This window comes from Rhinatrema bivittatum, unplaced genomic scaffold, assembly GCF_901001135.1.
Source record: "Rhinatrema bivittatum unplaced genomic scaffold, aRhiBiv1.1, whole genome shotgun sequence".
Taxonomy (NCBI): Eukaryota; Metazoa; Chordata; class Amphibia; order Gymnophiona; family Rhinatrematidae; genus Rhinatrema; species Rhinatrema bivittatum.
In genome coordinates this window covers 1-19,365 of record NW_021820499.1, presented here as the reverse complement: position 1 = coordinate 19,365, position 19,365 = coordinate 1, and the positions used below count along the sequence as shown (strand labels likewise).

At 48.2% G+C, this 19,365-nt stretch overlaps 1 protein-coding gene across 1 annotated transcript in view; it reads left to right on the top strand.

Moving 5' to 3' along the window:
* Positions 1-18,281, top strand: part of LOC115081679 (leucine-rich repeat-containing protein 74A-like) — a gene marked incomplete at its 3' end in the record, with an annotated part of 50,606 nt that extends 32,325 nt beyond the window's left edge. The window contains exons 5-8 of the mRNA XM_029586103.1: positions 643-750; positions 3,746-3,839; positions 12,157-12,206; positions 18,200-18,281. Coding sequence (XP_029441963.1) covers positions 643-750; positions 3,746-3,839; positions 12,157-12,206; positions 18,200-18,281 — 334 coding nt within the window. The remainder of the gene's footprint in view (positions 1-642; positions 751-3,745; positions 3,840-12,156; positions 12,207-18,199) is intronic.
* Between the last annotated feature and the right edge of the window lie 1,084 nt (positions 18,282-19,365).

The window sequence follows — 19,365 nt, the reverse complement described above, 5'->3', positions numbered from 1 at the left end:
TCTCACCTTCTCCTCCTCTTTCTCCATGTTTTTTCCCTCTGCCTCTCACCTTCTCCTCCTCTTTCCCCATGTTCTTTCCCTCTGCCTCTCACCTTCTCCTCCTCTTTCCCCATGTTCTTTCCCTCTGCCTCTCACCTTCTTCTCCTCTTTCCCCATGTTCTTTCCCTCTGCCTCTCACCTTCTCCTCCTCTTTCTCCATGTTCTTTCCCTCTGCCTCTCACCTTCTCCTCCTCTTTCTCCATGTTCTTTCCCTCTGCCTCTCACCTTCTCCTCCTCTTTCTCCATGTTCTTTCCCTCTGCCTCTCACCTTCTCCTCCTCTTTCTCCATGTTCTTTCCCTCTGCCTCTCACCTTCTCCTCCTCTTTCTCCATGTTCTTTCCCTCTGCCTCTCACCTTCTCCTCCTCTTTCTCCATGTTCTTTCCCTCTGCCTCTCACCCTCTCCTCCTCTTTCTCCATGTTCTTTCCCTCTGCCTCTCACCTTCTCCTCCTCTTTCTCCATGTTCTTTCCCTCTGCCTGTCACCTTCTCCTCCTCTTTCTCCATGTTCTTTCCCTCTGCCTCTCACCTTCTCCTCCTCTTTCTCCTTGTCTCCTTTCTTCTGCTCTCATGATCTTTCTTTCTGCTGCTGTTCACATCCTTCAGTCCAACGCATTCATCACGAACCTGAACCTGGATGATAACCGGGTGTTGGCCGAAGGCGTCGCTGACGTGGTGGAGATGTTGAAGGAGAACTGTTTCATCCAGGAGCTGGTAAGAGCTGCATTCATCCCTAGCAGTGGGAGACTGGCACCAGGCGCTCTTAATAAACCTTCTGACCTGCGCCCATCCCTTCCTCCCCCTCTGCCCAGCATCTCTCTCCCACCAGCTTCTCACCCCAGATGCCTATCATCCTCTCTCTCTCTCTCTCTCTCCTCCACTCTGCCAAGTCCCAGATTTGGGCTGAAGCAACTGCCTAGGGAAGGGGTGGCCAACTCCGGTCCCCGAGAGCCACAAGCAGGCCAGGTTTTCAGATACCTAGGATGATTATGCATGAGGTCGATTTGCATGCACTGCCTCCGTTGTATGTGAAACTCTCTCATGCATATTCATTTTGCATATCCTGAAAACCTGGCCTGTTTGTGTCTCTCCAGGACTGGAGTTTGCCGCCACCCCTGGCCTAGGGTGCCAGATGTTAGAGGCATTAAAAATCCAGCTTCAGGAACAGGTCCTGGCGCTGCACTAGCAGTCTCGCCTTTGGGTGTCAAAATCTTAAATCCAGCCTTGCCAATGTCCAGCGCCTGCCCCTCTCTCTCACCCCACGGCCCCTCTCACTCGTTCTCTCGGTGGCTCAGGCACAGTCATCCATCCTTTTCAGAAGCAAAGCATCCTCCCCTACTCCCAGCACATCAGCCAAGATCCCCACCCTCCTCCCTTCATTCCCTCTCTGCCTCCCCCTCCCCCCCCCCCAGCATCCATCTCCCTCTTCATCCCACCATCTTCAGCCTAGCACACTCCCCTCCCACCCACCCCTCCCTCCCAGAAAGGTTTCCTTCTCCCTTCCCCTCTGTGGTGATAAAATCACCTGTGACTTAGCACCTCCCACTCTCTCTATCCCATCCACCCACCCTCTACTCACAATCTGCCACCCTGCCCAGCCCCAGACGCAAACTCTGCCCCTCCCTCCCTCCCTCCACAGCAGCATCCAGATCCCCCTCCCTCTCCCTCCCACCACATCAGCATCCAGATCCCCCTCCCTCCCTCCACAGCAGCATCCAGATCCCCCTCCCTCTCCCTCCCACCACAGCAGCATCCAGATCCCCCTCCCTCTCCCTCCCACCACAGCAGCATCCAGATCCCCCTCCCTCTCCCTCCCACCACAGCAGCATCCTGATCCCCCTCCCTCTCCCTCCCTCCACAGCAGCATCCAGATCCCCCTCCCTCCCCCTCCCACCACAGCAGCATCCAGATCCCCCTCCCTCTCTCTCCCACCACAGCAGCATCCAGATCCCCCTCCCTCTCCCTCCCTCCACAGCAGCATCCAGATCCCCCTCCCTCTCCCTCCCACCACAGCAGCATCCAGATCCCCCTCCCTCTCCCTCCCACCACAGCAGCATCCAGATCCCCCTCCCTCTCCCTCCCACCACAGCAGCAGCAGGTACCTCAGTAACAGTCCCTCTGCCGTGCCTAACTGCCTGCAGTTTGTGTTGCTCTCGTTCCTGTTCCTGCTCCTGCCTTGCCTTGCTCCTCTCCTTCTCTGCCTTTTCCTGGCTTCCCTTGACCTAGTTCTTTGCCTCCCTTCCATCCTTCTTTGACACTCTCTTGGATCTTGACCTCTGCTTTGGATGCCAATGTTGCCTGATCTCTGCCTGCCCTGACCTTTGCCTGATTATTGGCTCCGCCTGACCACTCCCCACAGCTTATGCAGATGCTCTAATCACACGGCATCACTGGTGCCATGGACCTGGGGTTACACTAACGCTGGCACTCACCTCACTCCCCGCGTACACTCCCCTAATGTCTGAAGAACTAGGACACGTGAGAGTGCGACCTCCCAAGCAACTGTTAACCTCCGAAGGATGGACGAGAACAAGGACGGCTGAGAAAGGAGAAGTTCCCCCGTATTACGTTAGAACAACAGTTTGTGCCTGAACGTTCCCGCAAGAAGCCTTTATCACCAAATGACTCTGGTTGCCCAGAGCAAACGGGCAGGGAAAGACGAGCCAAGATATATTGACCATTAAACCCAAATGTGGACCCCTTCTTCAGGAAGTGCCCACTCACACTCAGATCCTCTCCTTTCGTAGCAGTCGGTCAGACGGAGGAATCACACGTGCACACGGGACATCTCCTCTGAGATCTCCAATTCTGTGTGGGGTCATTAAACCTGCCCCCTGTGCCTGGGGTAATACCTTTAAGCCCTTCAATAAGCAAACGTCATCTCTCCAAATGCCAGCATGCTCTGGGCAACCCCCAAATTGTGTGCATTTCCTTAGGCATGGGCGAGGGGAACAGAGAGTCACTCCATGGCAAGGGAGAGGAAAAATCCCTTACTAACCAATCGTGAATCAGCAGCCGGACCCCTCCTCACACGGGACACCAAAATCTATTCTAGGCAACTGTCCCCACTGCAAGAAAGAAGACTAAAGACTGGCATTGGGCAAGCAGAAGTTGTTTATTAGCGAGATTCTCAGGGAGCGAGTGCAGACATCCATGCAGAGGTACAAGGTCAGCTTACAATAATAGCTCTGCAGCAGTTTTTATCTGCCCTCTCCCCTCTCCTTGTACCTCCTCCATACAACAACCCCCTCTTCTCATTCCTCCCTCTAATAGGTCCCAAGGCTTCTCTTATCTAAGGTTTGGCTTTAGCCACCTTGCAGTAATTTTCCCCAGGTTTGACTCATGATCAACGCCTGCTTCAGAGCACCAGCATCCAGTCCTGTTTCGCATGTGCCATCAGCTGCTCCGTCCTCCAAAAAGCACTGATGAGAGAGACCTCTGCTCAGTCACTAATGCCTGAGACTCCATCCCTCGCCCTCTGCCGACTTAGCAAGAAGAGACGTCACGCTGAACATTTTGAGATGTATTGGGCGATGCAGCGGAAGGCTCCCGAGGCTGACACGTCTCCATGTTTGTGGGGCAATGGTGGACTTCTCCTTCCATTGAAGGGCTCCTTAGGACGGGCCTTGCGGCTCTTCTTTCTGGGTGATCTGCTGGAATAACTGCTCCCTAAGCTCCTTCCTCTTAACCTGCTGTGCTTCCATTTCAGAACCTCTCCAATAACCACCTCGAACAAGCTGGCGCTGCAACCATTTCCAGGCTGCTGGTGGATAACGTTACACTGCGCTCTCTGAAGCTGTCGGGTAGGTTTCTTTGCTTGCTAAGTGTCTCTGAGAGTGCTCTCGCAGGGCCGTGGCACCTTTCTCCCCTGCTTTGGGAATAGCGTCTCCGGTGACATCACACGTACTGAAATCAGATGAAACATACATAGAAACATAGAAACATAGAAACATAGAAATGACGGCAGAAGAAGACCAAACGGCCCATCCAGTCTGCCCAGCAAGCTACGCACTTTATCCATTTTTTTCCCTTTTTCTCTCTCCCACCTGTTACTATTGGCTTCCAGTACCCTCCAGCCCTAATTCCCCTCCACCCCACCACCAATGTAGAGAGCAGCTCTGTATCTGCATCCAAGTGAACGTCCAGCTCAATTAGGGGTAGCAACCGCTGCAAACAAGCAGGCCACACCCTTACCCCATACTCTTATCCACCCCTGTTTTGTTTTTTTTTTGGAGATGGCAGCCCTGCATCCTTCCGCTCCGTGAATGCCTCTGTGGCTACTGCCGCTCCATGCAGTGTTTTGCTCTTTCCTCTTTATTCACGTCCTCTAGACTAGATGGTTCACGGTGATGTCACAGTGAGGTCATTCAGAGATTCAGGTGTGTGAGTGATGTCGTTTCTTACCCTTTCAGCAACAGAGGTGGCAGAAAACAAGGATTCCTGCCAAAGAGTTGAGTTGTCAGGACATTAACTTCTAGAACTTTCCATCTTTTCTTTCTTTCTCTTAGAATTTTACTGATACTTTGGTATTAAAGTGTAATAATGCAACAGATCACCTCCAGCCAATCAGATGTCAGAATTAGCTGTCTCTTGCAGGCCTGTTTCCTAATGGCTGTCGGCACGGTGCATGCATTAATGCGCTCTAACATGCATTGTTACTAAATAGGCCCCATTGCAATTACTGGAAGACGCGTTAAAATCGTCCCATTAACATGCATAAAATAATTTTTAAAAATTACATAAAACAATATAAAACAGCAAAGCTAAAAAAGCACAATAACAAAGATAAATAAAATTACATTGAAATCACGCAATCACATGAAAGATCGATACAGAGCCCACCAAAGATGAAGAACTTGAGCATCAGAGAATATTGTCAGGTGAAAGAGAAGTGTTAAATCCAACGCCTTTCTGGAGAGAAGGGTCTTCATGTGGTCCTGACCTACATTTTACCCATTCTCTCCGGGGGAGCCCAATACTTCTGTAGAGGATGGGGCTTTCTCCACCTCCGTTTGCAGATAAAAACGCCTGGCTTACATAAGGCCGATACAGTAAAAGTCGCAGGAGAATGGGCGAGCGCACAGGCCACTCTCCTGTGCACACGATTCTGTATTTAAATGAGGGCCCACGGCAAAAAGAGACGCTAGGGACACTAGCGCGTCCCTAGCGCCTCCTTTTTGACAGGAGCGGCGGCTGTCAGTGGGTTTGACAGCCGACGCTCAATTTTGCCGGTGTCGGTTCTCGAGCCCGCTGACAGCCACGGGCTCAGAAACCGTACGCCGGCAAAATTGAGCGTCCAGTTTTCGAGCCGCGGGCCGACTTCAAATTTTTTTTTTTTTAACTTTCGGGACCTCCGACTTAATATGATATTAAGTCGGAGGGTGCACAGAAAAGCAGTTTTTACTGCTTTTCTGTGCACTTTCCCGGTGCCCGGAGAAATTAACGCCTGCCTTTGGGTAGGCGCTAATTTCTGAAAGTAAAATGTGGGGCTTGGCTGCACACTTTGCTTTCTGAATCGCGCAGGAATACCTAATAGGGCCATCAGTGTGCATTTGCATATTGCAGGTGCTATTAGGTTCGGGGGGGGGGGGGGGTTGGACGTGCGTTTTCGGCCCCTTACTGAATAAGGGGTAAGGGAAACCGCGCGTCCAATCGCGGGGTAACAGTGCGCTCCGTCGGAGCGCCCTGTACTGCATGGGCCTGACACAGCGGCCGTCGCCCGTGCTGCTTACATGACGACATGCCAGTTGGTCACTTCTTCAGGCCATGCGGGCTCTGCTCCTCTTGAATGGATTTGCTCCTGCTTAACTTATCAGATGACTTGCAGTATCGGGGGACTGGAGATTGTGCTTTGTGGGGAAGATTCTGCCTTCATGAAATCACTGTGACGGGACTTTTACGTCTTGCACGCCTTTGACGTTATCTGTTGCCTTCCTTTGGTGCGTCCTCCTCTAAGGGGTGCACTTCAGTTTCTCTGCCACGAAACCCATGAAGTAACTTCACAATGAACCTTTCCCTGGCCCTCAGCCCCATCCCTCCCGGCCAGCAGAGCGGCTCTTACTTTTATCCACAGAAGGCGGGAGGGCAATTTCATCGCCTGATTTTAGTTGGGAAACTCTTGTGGAAATTCTTCTCCCAGTTTTGTAAACAGTTGAGATAAAATCCCGGCCCTCACTTAAGCCTCTGCATCCCAGACAAACCTGGAGGGGAGACCTGCCCGGCCCTAACTCTAATCTGATCCCGCGCATGATGAGATAACTCAAGAAAGGAGGGAAGGAGACCCCTATTTATCTCCCTTTTATCAGCCGATCCCTGGATGATAAGACGTGGATACAATAGGCAGCTCGGAAAGGCCGCAGGGGTAACTTGTCTGGCTAACTTACTGGGTCATTCATCAAGCTGCGCTAGGGCCCTATGGCGTGATCAACGGGGTCTAACACGCAATAAATGCATCGCATGTTAACGCGTAACTATGATAATGAGTATGCAAAACCAGGAACATTATGCAAATGAGGGACTCCACATTTTGCAGAAGAATAATGCATAATATCGTGGGAAATAACAATACCTTTTTCTTTTTTTTTGTGGTAAAGGTGAAAAGAAGGTTTTTATTGCACCATGGCGGCCATTATGGTGCACAATAGAAAGAGGTCTTCTCTCAGCCCTGGTGGGCCAATAAAACCAGCTTTGCTTACCTGCCAGAGTGTTAGGGGGACGTGCACTGCTAGTGGGATGCTGGCTGCTTAACAATACAACAGGCAAAGCCTGCTAGGGAAGAGCCTGCAGCAGAGCCCGTCGGTGGAGCCGCCGCTGGCAGCTTTCATCCCTGCGCCATGTTGCTGCGGACGCTGGAGAGACCACCTGGTTATCAGGTATCGCCTGAGCTCTCGGCTGTGAGGAATTATATCAAGAGCTCAGAGGGGATTTGGATCTGGTCACTATCCCAGGGCCTCAGCAAGCTATTGTGCGCCCTGCATGTTGTGGCATCTGGCTCTTTCCAGACAATAGTCGGGGGACATCGGAGGAAGGTCCCAAACGTCTTTTTACCTCTGTCTGGGCCGGGTCACGACAGCTGTACATAGCCACATTAATCATTATGTAACGCTCCCTCATGAAAGGCAGGACTTGAAGAAGGGTTTTCATACCATTGCCGACTTTCCTAATGCCCTGGGACGTGGCCACCATCCCACCCTGTCGCAGGGAAGAGATCTACCACAACCGACAGCTCTTCCACTCCATCAGTGTGCAAGTGGTCTGCGATGCTCGACTGTGCGTCCTCGGCGTGGTCACCAGGTACCCAGGAGCTGCGCATGATCCCTTTCTTCTAAGGCCGTGTGACCTGTCTGACAGTTTTGACGATGGCCTCTGTGGTGATGGCATTTCTTCTTCTTTCTGCAGTCCATCTCTGGTTCTGTGTTTATAGCAAACGCCACTGACTTGGGGGGGGGCCATTGGGGAAGGATGTACATGACCGTGGCTTGCACAGTTCGGTCTACAAGCCATAGTGCCAGGGCCCAGGTTCCTCTCTCCCTGCTATTGATGCACGCCCTGTCAGTGACCCAGCACTACAGACTTTCAACTTGTTAACTTTAGACAAGTGACTGCTCCAGTCCTCCCTCTCGGAGCTGTTGAAATGTCGCTTGTCAACCAAATCCCTTTTTGTGTCCACAGTGCAGGGACTCCCAGGTCAGAGGTGCCCTGTTGGTGCTCTGTCAGCCACAGGTCGTCTTGACAATCACAGAGGTACACGGGTTCAGTTGAAGCTGGGGGGGCTGTGCATTTTGGCCCAGTCCTAGTCACTGTGTCGTGTAACTCTGGAGGACAGACTGCAGAGCAGCCAGGGACCTGCACACTCATACCACGAGCTCAAAGTGATGCACAGCTTCGGTGCTAGAGGAGAGCCAGACACGGGTAGCGATAGCTTGGTTATGAGTGACGTGGACACACTGTGTAGATGCCCAGATGCGGTTTTCCAATCAGAAAGATCTGATACAGCATAAGCAAGGGCTATAGCTTGCATAAAGTGTCACCGTAAAAGGTGGCATGGACAGCAGAAAAGGTCCAAATGGTCCATCCAGTCTGCCCAGCAAGCTCATGGTAGTATCTGCCGCGCCGTGCAGGTCACTCCCATACTTATCAAATTTCTAGAGCGTAAATGTCAGGGCCCTTGTTGGTTGCTGTTTGAGTCCAAGTCCCCATTACCTCTGCCATTGAAGCAGAGAGCAATGATGGAGCTGCATCCAAAGTATCAGGCTTATTGGTTAAGGGCAGTAACAGCCACACCAGCAAGTTACCCCCATGCACTCTTTCCTTCATTCCCATCCTCGAGCCTTTAGGGATCCCCACAGTGTTTGTCCCATGCCCTTTGAAGTCCTTCACACTTCTGGTCTTCACCACTTCCTCTGGAAGGACATTCCTGGCATCCACCACCCTCTCCATGAAGAAATATTTCCTGATGTTCTCAGTCCTCCCTGGAGTTTCATTTCATGACCCCTAGTGCTACTTATTTCTTTCCAATGGAAAAGATTTGACGATTGTGCATCATTAAACCCTTTCAGGTATCTGAAGGTCTGTATCCTATCTCCCCTGCTCCTCCTCTCCTCCAGGGTCCTTCAGCCTCTCCTCATAAGTCATTTGATGGAGACCTCCCACCATTTTGCTCGCCCTTCTCTGGACCCCTCCATCCTGTCTCTGTCCCTTAGGAGATACAAACTCCAGCACTGAACCCAGTACTCCAGGTGAGGCCTCACACAAAATAAACCCAACACCAAAGAGATGTGGCCGGCCTAGTGTATTTGTAACTCCACCCTGATGTGCAGGTCCAGCACTGGTGAGGCCATAAAATATTTTATAACATTTTGGGGCAGGGACCCTGGCAAGCTCTTCTGTCTCCAAACCCTAGCCCTAGGTGAAACATATACAGCCTTGCACAACGCCCCCCCCCCCCCCCATTCCACACACACAGTTACGAGTTATGCATTTATATTTTACATGAAAAATAACAAAGCACAATATTCAGTGGTAAAACTATCCCTTCCATTATATTTACAGGCACTGATGTGTTGCCAACCAGAAATGCCTGCAAAAAAGATACCTGGAACCCATACGATATTAGGCCTGTTGTGATGTGTGTTGGGTGTGGGCTTGACCCTCTGAAAGCCTGAATACACTAATACATTTCCTATTAGGAGAATGCCTCACCTCAGTCACACATGCAGAACACAAACAGACCCTCACCAAAGACAGAATAGAGCAACCATAAAACAGAAATACCAACGCGCAGACAAAAACTGAACTGGAAACTGCAAGAAGTCAGAAACACTGTGCAGTGCAACAATGAAAAAACAGAACCATCACCATTCCTCAAACATCAAACAATAAAATCAAGAAATAAAATAAATACACAATCATAAAACTAAAAACATACTAATAATATTTCAAAAAAAGCTGATGAATAAAAGATCAAATAATTAAAATCTCATATACAAGTTTTTTTAAATGTCCCAAACACCAATAAAATATTTCAAAACAGCGGATACAGCAAATAACACCTGAAAGGTAAAGCTAAAAAGGATTTTAAAAATTCTTGCTCTCCATACCTGGGAACGTTTGATTTCCAGTCGCCCTGAGATTGTCGTAGAGTAGTGGGAGTGGGATGCGCAAACTTTCTCCTCTTTCTTATATACACACACACATACAGGCTCATTCACACATGGACTCTCCTGCAGGAGCCTCCAGCTTTCCTTTGGTTGGAATCCACTTGCTGCCCCCATTCTCAGACACATGCACACCCTGAAGGCAGATCCACCCTCCCCCCCGCCCTCTTTCTTATGTCAGCAGCCTCGGGACCTCTCTCATTCCTCTGCTGCCACTGTCACTGATGCCGCGTGGCTATTGGGGAGGCGCTGATTGCTGCTACTGACACTGAAGCCCATTCTGCTGCCTCCTCTGTGCAGGCCCCGTGGGCTTCCACTTCCTCCATGCTGATCTCGTACATTGCGAGATCGGTATAGAGAGAGTGCTACTCTTGCACATTCCCAAAGATAACACATGCCAGTCACTAACAATTAAAAAATAATTTTTTTCCTTTACCTTTGCTACCTGATCTTCATTTTCTAATTGGTTGGTCACAGGCTTTTTTTCCCCACCTTCCCTTTCATGCTCATTTGCCAATTCCTTTTACAGGGTCTCTTTTCTCTTTCTTTTCTATCCACCTGTCTTCTTTTCTTACCTCAAACATACGCTCAGGCTCTCATTCTCACATGCTGTCTCTCTCACACACACTCACATGCTGTCTCACACACACAGCTCTCACTCTCAAATGCTCTCTCTCATACATAAATACACGCTGTCTCTCTTTCACTAGCTGTCTCTCTCTCACACACACAGGCTCTCTCACTCTCACATGCTGTCTCACACAAACAGGCTCTCTCTCACATGCTGTCTCACACTAACACACACACAGAGGCTCTCACATGCTGTCTCTCCAATTGTACAGGCTCTCACTCACACACACAGTCTCTCAACTCACTCTCTCACACACAATCTCTGAACTCACTCTCATACACACACACACTCTAGAGGGCCTCAGACTCTCTCTCACTCTTGGCCTCCTCTTCGTGGTTCACTGCGGGATGGGCTTCACAGTGGCCCTGATCTTCTCAGACCGATGCGAGGTGGGATCTGCAGTGGCCCTGTTACAATCGCTACTTCTTCCTCATGCGGCCTATACTCCTCCTCCTTCCTGCCCATGCAGTTCCGGCAACGTTTGTCCTGCGCAGGCAGGAAGGAGGAGGGGCACCTGGATGTGAATTTGTCTTTGGGCCATGGTGGGATGAGCTGCACCGCGGCCCCGCCGATCTTCCTGCTGAGCGCGGCTGGCACATAGCATCAAGTACACACCCCCCTCGGTATGAAACAAAAATCTTCCGCCACCTGTGGGATGAAGTCTGCCGGCACAACACGAGCCTCTCCCTGCTCCCGATGCCGCCCCGTGCAGTTGTACAGTTTGCACACCCATTGGGGCCGGGCCTGTATTATATCTAGGTTATTCTTTATTGCATCTTGTTTTATTTTACTTTTTATTTTATGTTTTAGTCATTGCTTTTATCTTTATTGTATGCATTCTACTTCTTTTATTTTATGTCTCTGGTGTATTACAAGTTATACTGTGAATGTTTTATTTGCAAGCTGCCAAGGACCTTGGATTGAGTGGGGTATAAGTATTTAAATAAGTAAATAGGTGATAGAGTGGCCAAACAGAGATTTTTTCAGACTGAGAAAATGATTGTGGGACAAGGAGCCATCGAAGAGTTTTTTAAAAAAAACTGAATGAGTTTATCTTTGGGAACCAGCGTGAAATTGCTTGTACTGTGCATTCAGCAGCATGCACACACATAATATGCTCACAATTTCCTGAAAAGTTAAAGTTATTTGTGTATTTCTTTACCTACCTGTATTAACCACTTCTGTGAGGCTGTGAAGCAATCCAAGATTGAGCAAGAAGCTAACTGTGTGGGAGGGATAAGGACGGATAGCAATGGGTGAACGAGACAGAGGGAAAAGAGGTCCCCGTTCAGCAAATGAGTTTAATATGCCCCAGGTTTCATACTGGGAGGCGTGTAGCTGGATAACACACGGGTTCTGTCTGAATGCTTTGGGCACTTCTGCTCCGGGGCATTTCTCGGAGGAGTTAGATTAGCCGGATAAGCCGCAGAGCAGACAAGGCTGGCTGGATATCTTTAAGGTAGCGCGGCCGCACCGCTGAATGTCCCTCCATAGACAGCCCAATAGGTTTACCCGGCTAACTCTGCAATCCAGCCAGGGCCTGACCTTGCACCTCATGTTGAAACTCCTTGATGTACGGATGCATGCGATTTTGTCTGGCACAGAATTTGTAAATCTATTTCCCCTTTCTCTCGTTACTGAAGATTTTTCTCTCTCTTTCCTTTGAAATGACTTTCCCTTCCGGTTCTCATGCTGACCTCTCCCTCAGCCTCCACGCCTGCTGGCTTTCCTTCATTCGTGCAGAGCGCAGGAGCGCCCTGGGCGAGTCTCCCATGAAGCCGGGGGATCGCTGCGCTCCTAGTGCCCTGACCACCACTGTCTTCTGTCCCGCAGGTAACATGCTTAACCACGCCTCAGTCAAGAACCTGGCGGAAGCCCTGGCCGTGAGTACACAGGAGCGACCGCGCAGCCCGCACAGGGGACCCTGAATGTCGCGCACAATCTCCCGCATGGTTTGTGTGTGAAGGGTGGTGAAGGGTTAGCTGCAGAAAAGGGGCACAGGCTTTAAGCCGCCTCCCCTTACATGTATTTATTTATTTATATTGTATACTGTCTGCCCACAAGGGCACGCAGTCTCCTCCCCTTGTACTACACCTGCAAGGTTTGCAGGTTTTATAAGTGGCTGGAGATCTGCTTAGGTGGAGTCCGGTTCTACCTGCCTAACTCCCAGTTGCAGCCTTGTAGTTGTCACCTATGCTTTTGCAGATTAACCCCCTATAACTGTAAGATGCAGGAGAAGCATAGTGTCTAGGGCAGGGATGGCCAACTCCGGTCCTCCAGTGCCACAAACAGGCCAGGTTTTCAGGACATCCACAATGAATATGCACGAGATAGATTGGAGGCAGTGCCTGCAGATCTATCTCGTGCATATTCATTGTGGATATCCTGAAAACCTGGCCTGTTTTTGGCACTCAAGGGCTGGAGTTTGCCATCCCTGCTTTAGAGCTTACCCCATTTTACTGTCAGTTAAAATACCAGGAGATTCCTACTGAGCCACCGTGCAGCTCGGCTAGTTAGACAGATAAAATTAATCCAGATAACTTAGCTTATAGATTCAGCAGCATGGCTGCATCACTGAATATATCCAGGCACCCTGAAGTTAGAAGGATAAGTTTATCCAGCTAACCTTAGGACAGGTCTCTGGGCTGATCAGAGTTACCCGATAAGTTATCCAGCTAACTCATCTCCTCCCCGTTATACCACCGTTATTCCCGTAACTTATTCAGCCAAATTTTAACCCGATAAAACTTATCCAGTTAGGGTTGTGCTGGATAATTACCCAAGTTTTCATTTAGCTGGGTAACATCCGAGTTATCTGGCTTAATGGCTCTGCATGTATGGACCTGTGGGTTGTTATGTGATAGGACATTCTGTGACATGTTCTCAGCAATCTGTCATGGTAACGCCACTATTTATTTATTTAAAATGATTTTTATATCCCGTTTTTTATACTAGACTATAACCAAAATGGTTTACAATAAAACATATATAGTAAAATATCACATACATAAAATGAAATAAAATAAATCAGTAATAATAAAAAAATAGACAAAAACAGTACATTGCATAAAAACACAGGGGAAGAGAAATTAAAGTGAAGGGGGAAAAGTGAGTCAGCCGGACACAATAAACGGTTAGGTATATGTCCTTCAATGTTAAAAGAGAACATAAGAACATGCCATACTGGGTCAGACCAAGGGTCCATCAAGCCCAGCATCCTGTTTCCAACAGTGGTCAATCCAGGCCATAAGAACCTGGCAAGTACCCAAAAAAAGTCTATTCCATGTTGCCATTGCTAATGGCAGTGGCTATTCTCTAGGTGAACTTAATAGCAGGTAATGGACTTCTCCTCCAAGAACTTATCCAATCCTTTTTTAAACACAGCTATACTAACTGCACTAACCACATCCTCTGGCAAGAAATTCCAGAGTTTAATTGTGCATTGAGTTAAGAAGAACTTTCTCCGATTAGTTTTAAATGTGCCACATGCTAACTTTCATGGAGTTGCCCCCTAGTCTTTCTATTTATCCGAAAGAGTAAATAACCGATTCACATCTACCCGTTCTAGACCTCTCATGATTTTAAACACCTCTATCATATCCCCCCTCAGCCATCTCTTTTCTCCAAGCTGAAAGTTCTAACCTCTTTAGTCTTTCCTCTAGGGGAGCTGGTTCCATTCCCCTTATCATTTTGGTAGTCCTTCATCTGAACCTTCTCCATCGCAATTATATCTTTTTTGAGATGTGGCGACCAGAATTGTACACAGTATTCAAGGTGCGGTCTCACCATGGAGCGATACAGAGGCATTAGACATTTTCCGTTTTTATTCACCATTCCCTTTCTAATATTCCATAACACTCTGTTTGCTTTTTTGACTGCCGCAGCACACTGAACCGACGATTTTCAATGTGTTATCCACTATGACACCTAGATCTCTTTCTTGGGTTGTAGCACCTAATATGGAATCTAACATTGGAGTAATTATAGCATGGTTATTTTTTCCCTATATGCATCACCTTGCAACTTATCCACATTAAATTTCATCTGCCATTGTGATGCCCATTTTCTGGTCTCGCAAGGTCTTCCTGCAACTTATCAAAATCACAATTTCTCTGGAGTCATGCAGAACCCGGGACTCATAGGCCAGCCAGAGATAGATCTGGACAGGGTTCCGGAGGTGCAAACTCCGGAACCCTGTCGGAGCATTTAAAAAGAAATTATTTAGATTCTTTTTAAACTCTTTCACATTGTCAAGGTGTCTCAAGTTGTCTGGAATAGAATTCCAGAGTTGGGGGCAGCAACTGAGAAGGCGAGTCGTCTCTTGATGTGAAGTCGGGCAATTTGTGATAGTTATCAATGTTTTACACTTAACTTGACAACGCTTATGCTTTATCCTATTTTTCTTCTGTTGGATCCTTCTTCCAATTTTTGAAGAAAGATCTTTTGCTAAAATAGCCTCTTTCACCTCAACTTTTAACCATTTCGGCAATTGTTTGGTCTTCCCTTCCACCTTTCTTAATGCATGAAATACAACTGGATTACACTTCTAAGATGGTAGTTTTTTTTACAATGTCCACACCATGTGTACAATCTTAACCTTTGTAGCTGCACCTTTCAGTTGTTTTTTAACTATTCTCCTTTTATCAAAGTTTCCCATTTAAAGTTTAGTGGTAGAGCCATGGATTTATTTATTGCCCCTCTTCCAATTATTATGTTACGATTGGGCCCAGGCTGAAGAGGCAAGACTCAGCCGTGACAACCGCCACTCCCCTAAGCAGCAGGATGTGGCCACAAACCCAATGTACACTGTTGACTCACGGCAAGATGTTGCCACTGTTCCAATGAGACATGGTCCCTGAAGTGCACAAGTGAGCAACTTCCAATTTATTTATTGTTTTATATACCAACATTCGATCTCAATTGAGATATCACACCGGTTTTGCGATATAATTTGTACCCGGTTATAGCACTGTCCCATTGGTATCCTCTATCCCCAGAGGGCTTACAATCTAAAGTTTTTGTACCTGAGGCAAAGGAAGGTAAAGTGACTTGCCCAAGGTCACAAGGAGCAACAGTGGGACTCAAACCCTTGTCTCCTGGTTCATAATCCACTGCTCTAACCACTAGGCTACTCCTCCTCCCTTTAAAGGGCCTGTGGCAAGAGAGTCTCCATGGTGCCCACTTATGATGTTATTGCCATCAGCCCTTAAAAGGGCCTTGCTCCCATTGACCGAGGCCTCACGCAATTGGTCAACTACCTCAGTAGTAGTGCTTTGCCTCTTTGTTGTTCCTGCATTCCTACTTTGTTTCCTGGTGGTATTGGTCTTGTTCTTCAGTTCCTTATCTTCATCCGTGGTTAGTATCCAGTCTCTTGTCTTCATCCTCCCTGTGGTCAGTCTCATTCAGTCCTTGTCTTCAATCTCTAGCTTCTTCATTGGGCACCTGTGTTCTTCCTTGCCTCCAGGCCTTCTTTCTCCATCGCTCTTTTCCCTCGGATGGAACTCTGACTCTGTTTGAATAACCACCTGCCACTGACCACTGCTGAACTCTGACTCTGATTGAATTCTGCCTGCCCACTGACCATTGCGTGAACCTTTGACTCTGTTTTGATATGCCCACCTGCCCTGACTGCTGCCTGCCTCCGGCACTGCCTGGGACCCTAGCCTGTAAATCAAACTTCTTCAATGGATCTTCACTCCAACAGCAGAGGTCCATGCCAATCTCTTGCCGGCCCAGGCACCTGAGGGCTCAAGCTAAGGGAAATGAGGGCTGATATAGATGAAGCTCACCTGTTGGGGCCTCTACCACAGCCAGCCCCGCCAGCCAATGGTGGAGACCTGTAGGGCTCCTCCCTTCAGGTTGCGCCAACTCCACCTTGGTCCAAGGGTCCACATTCACAACACATTAATTCAAATTTGATAATATTATGATCTCTATTGCCAAGTGGCCCCACCACCGTTAACACTCTCACCAAATCTTGTGCTCCACAAAGTATTATATCTAAAATAGCTTCCTCTCGCATCAGTTCCTGAACCAATTGCTCCATAAAGCTGTCATTTATTCCATCCAAGAACTTTATCTCTCTAGCATGTCCTGATGTTACATTTACCCAGTCACTATTGGGGGTAATTGAAATCTCCCATTATTACCACACTACCAATTTGGTTATCTTCCCTAATTTCTCTAAGCATTTCATTGTCCATCTCTTCATTTTCGCCAGGGCGATGGTAGTATGCTCCTATCGCTATACTCCTCCATGACACATAAGGGATTTCTACCCATAAAGATTCAATTGTGCATAGTCTTTTACAGGATCTTATCCTATTGGGCTCTATGCCATCCCGGACATAAAGGCCACCCTCACCCCTCCACCACCATACATCAAAGTTGCTCCTCTCTGTCATGGCGATATAATTTGTACCCCGGTATAGCACTGTCCCATTGGTTATCCTCTTTCCACCATGTCTTGAGATGCCAATTAAGTCTATGTCATCATTACTGCTATACATTCTAATTCTCCTATCTTACTTCTTAGACCTTCTGGCAATTAGCAATACAAACATTTCAAAGTTTGTTTTTTGTTTGTATTTTCATTCTGCCTTTTTAATTGAGAGGGATAAGTTAGAATTTTTTAGCTCAGGTGAGTTTTAGTTACAGGCACTTGGACTACTTTTCTTATTATTGGAACCTCACTGTCGGGATGCCCTAATTCTAATGCATCATTAGTATCCTTTGAAGATACCTCTCTCCGAACCATGCGCTGCTGAGCGACTGTCGGCTTTCCCCTTTGTTCTAGTTTAAAAGCTGCTCTATCTCCTTTTTAATGGTTAGCGCCAGCAGTCTGGTTCCACCCTGGTTAAGGTGGAGCTCATCCCTTCGGAAGAGACTCCCCCTTCCCCAAAAGGTTCCCCAGTTCCTAACAAAACTGAATCCCTCTTCCTTGCACCATCGTCTCATCCACGCATTGAGACTCCAGAGCTCTGCCTGCCTCTGGTGACCTGCGCGTGGAACAGGGAGCATTTCAGAGAATGCTACCCTGGAGGTTCTGGATTTCAGCTTCCTACCTAAGAGCCTAAATTTGGCTTCCAGAACTTCCCTCCCACATTTTCCTATGTCGTTGGTGCCCACATGTACCACGACAGCCGGCTCCTCCCCAGCACTGTCTAAAATCCTATCTAGGTGACGCGTGAGGTCCGCCACCTTCGCACCAGGTAGGCAAGTTACCAGGCAATCCTCACGCCCACCAGCCACCCAGCTGTCTACATTCCTAATAATCGAATCACCAACTATGATGGCCAACTTAACGCTTCCCTTCTAAGCAATAGCCCTGGGAGACGACCTTAGTGCAAGAGGACAACGCATCACCTGGAGAGCAGGTCCTTACTACAGGATCTTTACCTGCTGCACCAGGTTGACGCTCTACAACCAGGAGACCTTCTTCCTCCAAGGCAGCACCAGGGATGCCAGACTGGTGTTGCCACTTGGCTACAATGTCCCTAGTAGCATGAGATCTATTTAATGTTTGGGTACATGCCAAGTACTTGTGACTTGGATTGGCCTCTGTTGGAAACAGGATGCTGGGCTTGATGGACCCTTGGTCTGACCCAGCATGGCATTTTCTTATGTTCTTGGTCTGTCCCAGTATGGCATGTTCTTATGTTCATATGAAAGTCTTAATGTGAGACTGAAATTAGATAAGGGAAGAGTCACTTTTCTGATTATGTAATATGTAAATCACATATCATTTCTATCCTACAAGTAGTCATACCCAATGTGGCTGTAAATCTAGTTCTCATTAAGGGCTTTGGATTTTGGGTGCCCCCTGTTCTTTCATATCCCTGTTCTAACATCTCTCTGTCCGTCTGTCTTTCCATAGGTCAATGGCAAGCTTGAGGACCTGGACCTGAGCCACAATGAGTTTTGTGAGAAGGCAGGGGAGCAGCTTGGACAGATGCTGGGTAACACCGATCTTTCATTTCTAGTCTTGGGATGGAGGGGCTGAGCATCTGATAAACACCTGCAGAAGCAAATTCATGCAGACAGACACGTGCAAGACAGATACATGTACGAGTGCAGTGCAAAGCGAATAGCAGTCATCTAAATACAGCATGACAAGTTCTTGCACAAGGGCCATTACATTTAATCTTTAATAATTTACAAGGAAATTAAATAATTCAGTACATGTGAAAATACCAGGGAAAAACGAAAGAGTGAAAACCTGAAAGATTCAAGGCACTGGTGTATGGTAAGAAGCTGACATACATGTTAAGCATCCGGAGAGCTGGGGGGAACCAGAAAAGGTTTTTAAGCCACCGATGACCCGAAGAGAATGCAAGGACAGAATTTGGCTTGACGTAATGAGACTGTGAACCAGCTCTTTCAGAGAAATATCGATGGCATCCATTTGAGGGGCTGGCTCAGGAGTAAATGTCTCTTGCTTATCCGTCTCAGCGCTGACTTTTGGGGGGAGGGGTGGGGTGACGCTCAGCATTGCTGCTCTCGCCCTGGCAGCTCCGGCTCTGCGCCCTCCATCTCTTCGATTCGGAGGCCTTTCCAAGATGTTGGCTCTTAATGCGTGCATGCATACTGCTTTTCTGTAGTTCCTCCGACTTAATATCGTGGTGAGATTAAGTCAGAGGAACCGAAAAAAGGAGAACCAGCAAAAAAAAAAAAAAGTTGCTGGCGGTTGGGTTAGGAAAACCGATGCTCAATTACCGAGCGTCCGTTTCCCTAACCTGCACTGACCGCCACCTCTCCCGGGCGCCCGCCTCCGAGGAGGTGCTAGGGATATGTGGTTCCCCCTAATGCCTCCTTTTTACCACGGCAGCCCATTTAAAAGTTTAATCGGGTGCTCGGGAGAGGTGGATCGGTCTCATTCCTGTGAAGAAGACGTTTGAGATGCCGAGTCCATTTTGAGACGGCAATGATTATAATGATTATAATGATTTTCGCATGCCCCCTGATGAAGCATTTCTGTGAAACACCGGCCGTGTAGGACTGTTTCAATAACAGCGTTAAACAGACTGCTCTTCATATATTCTC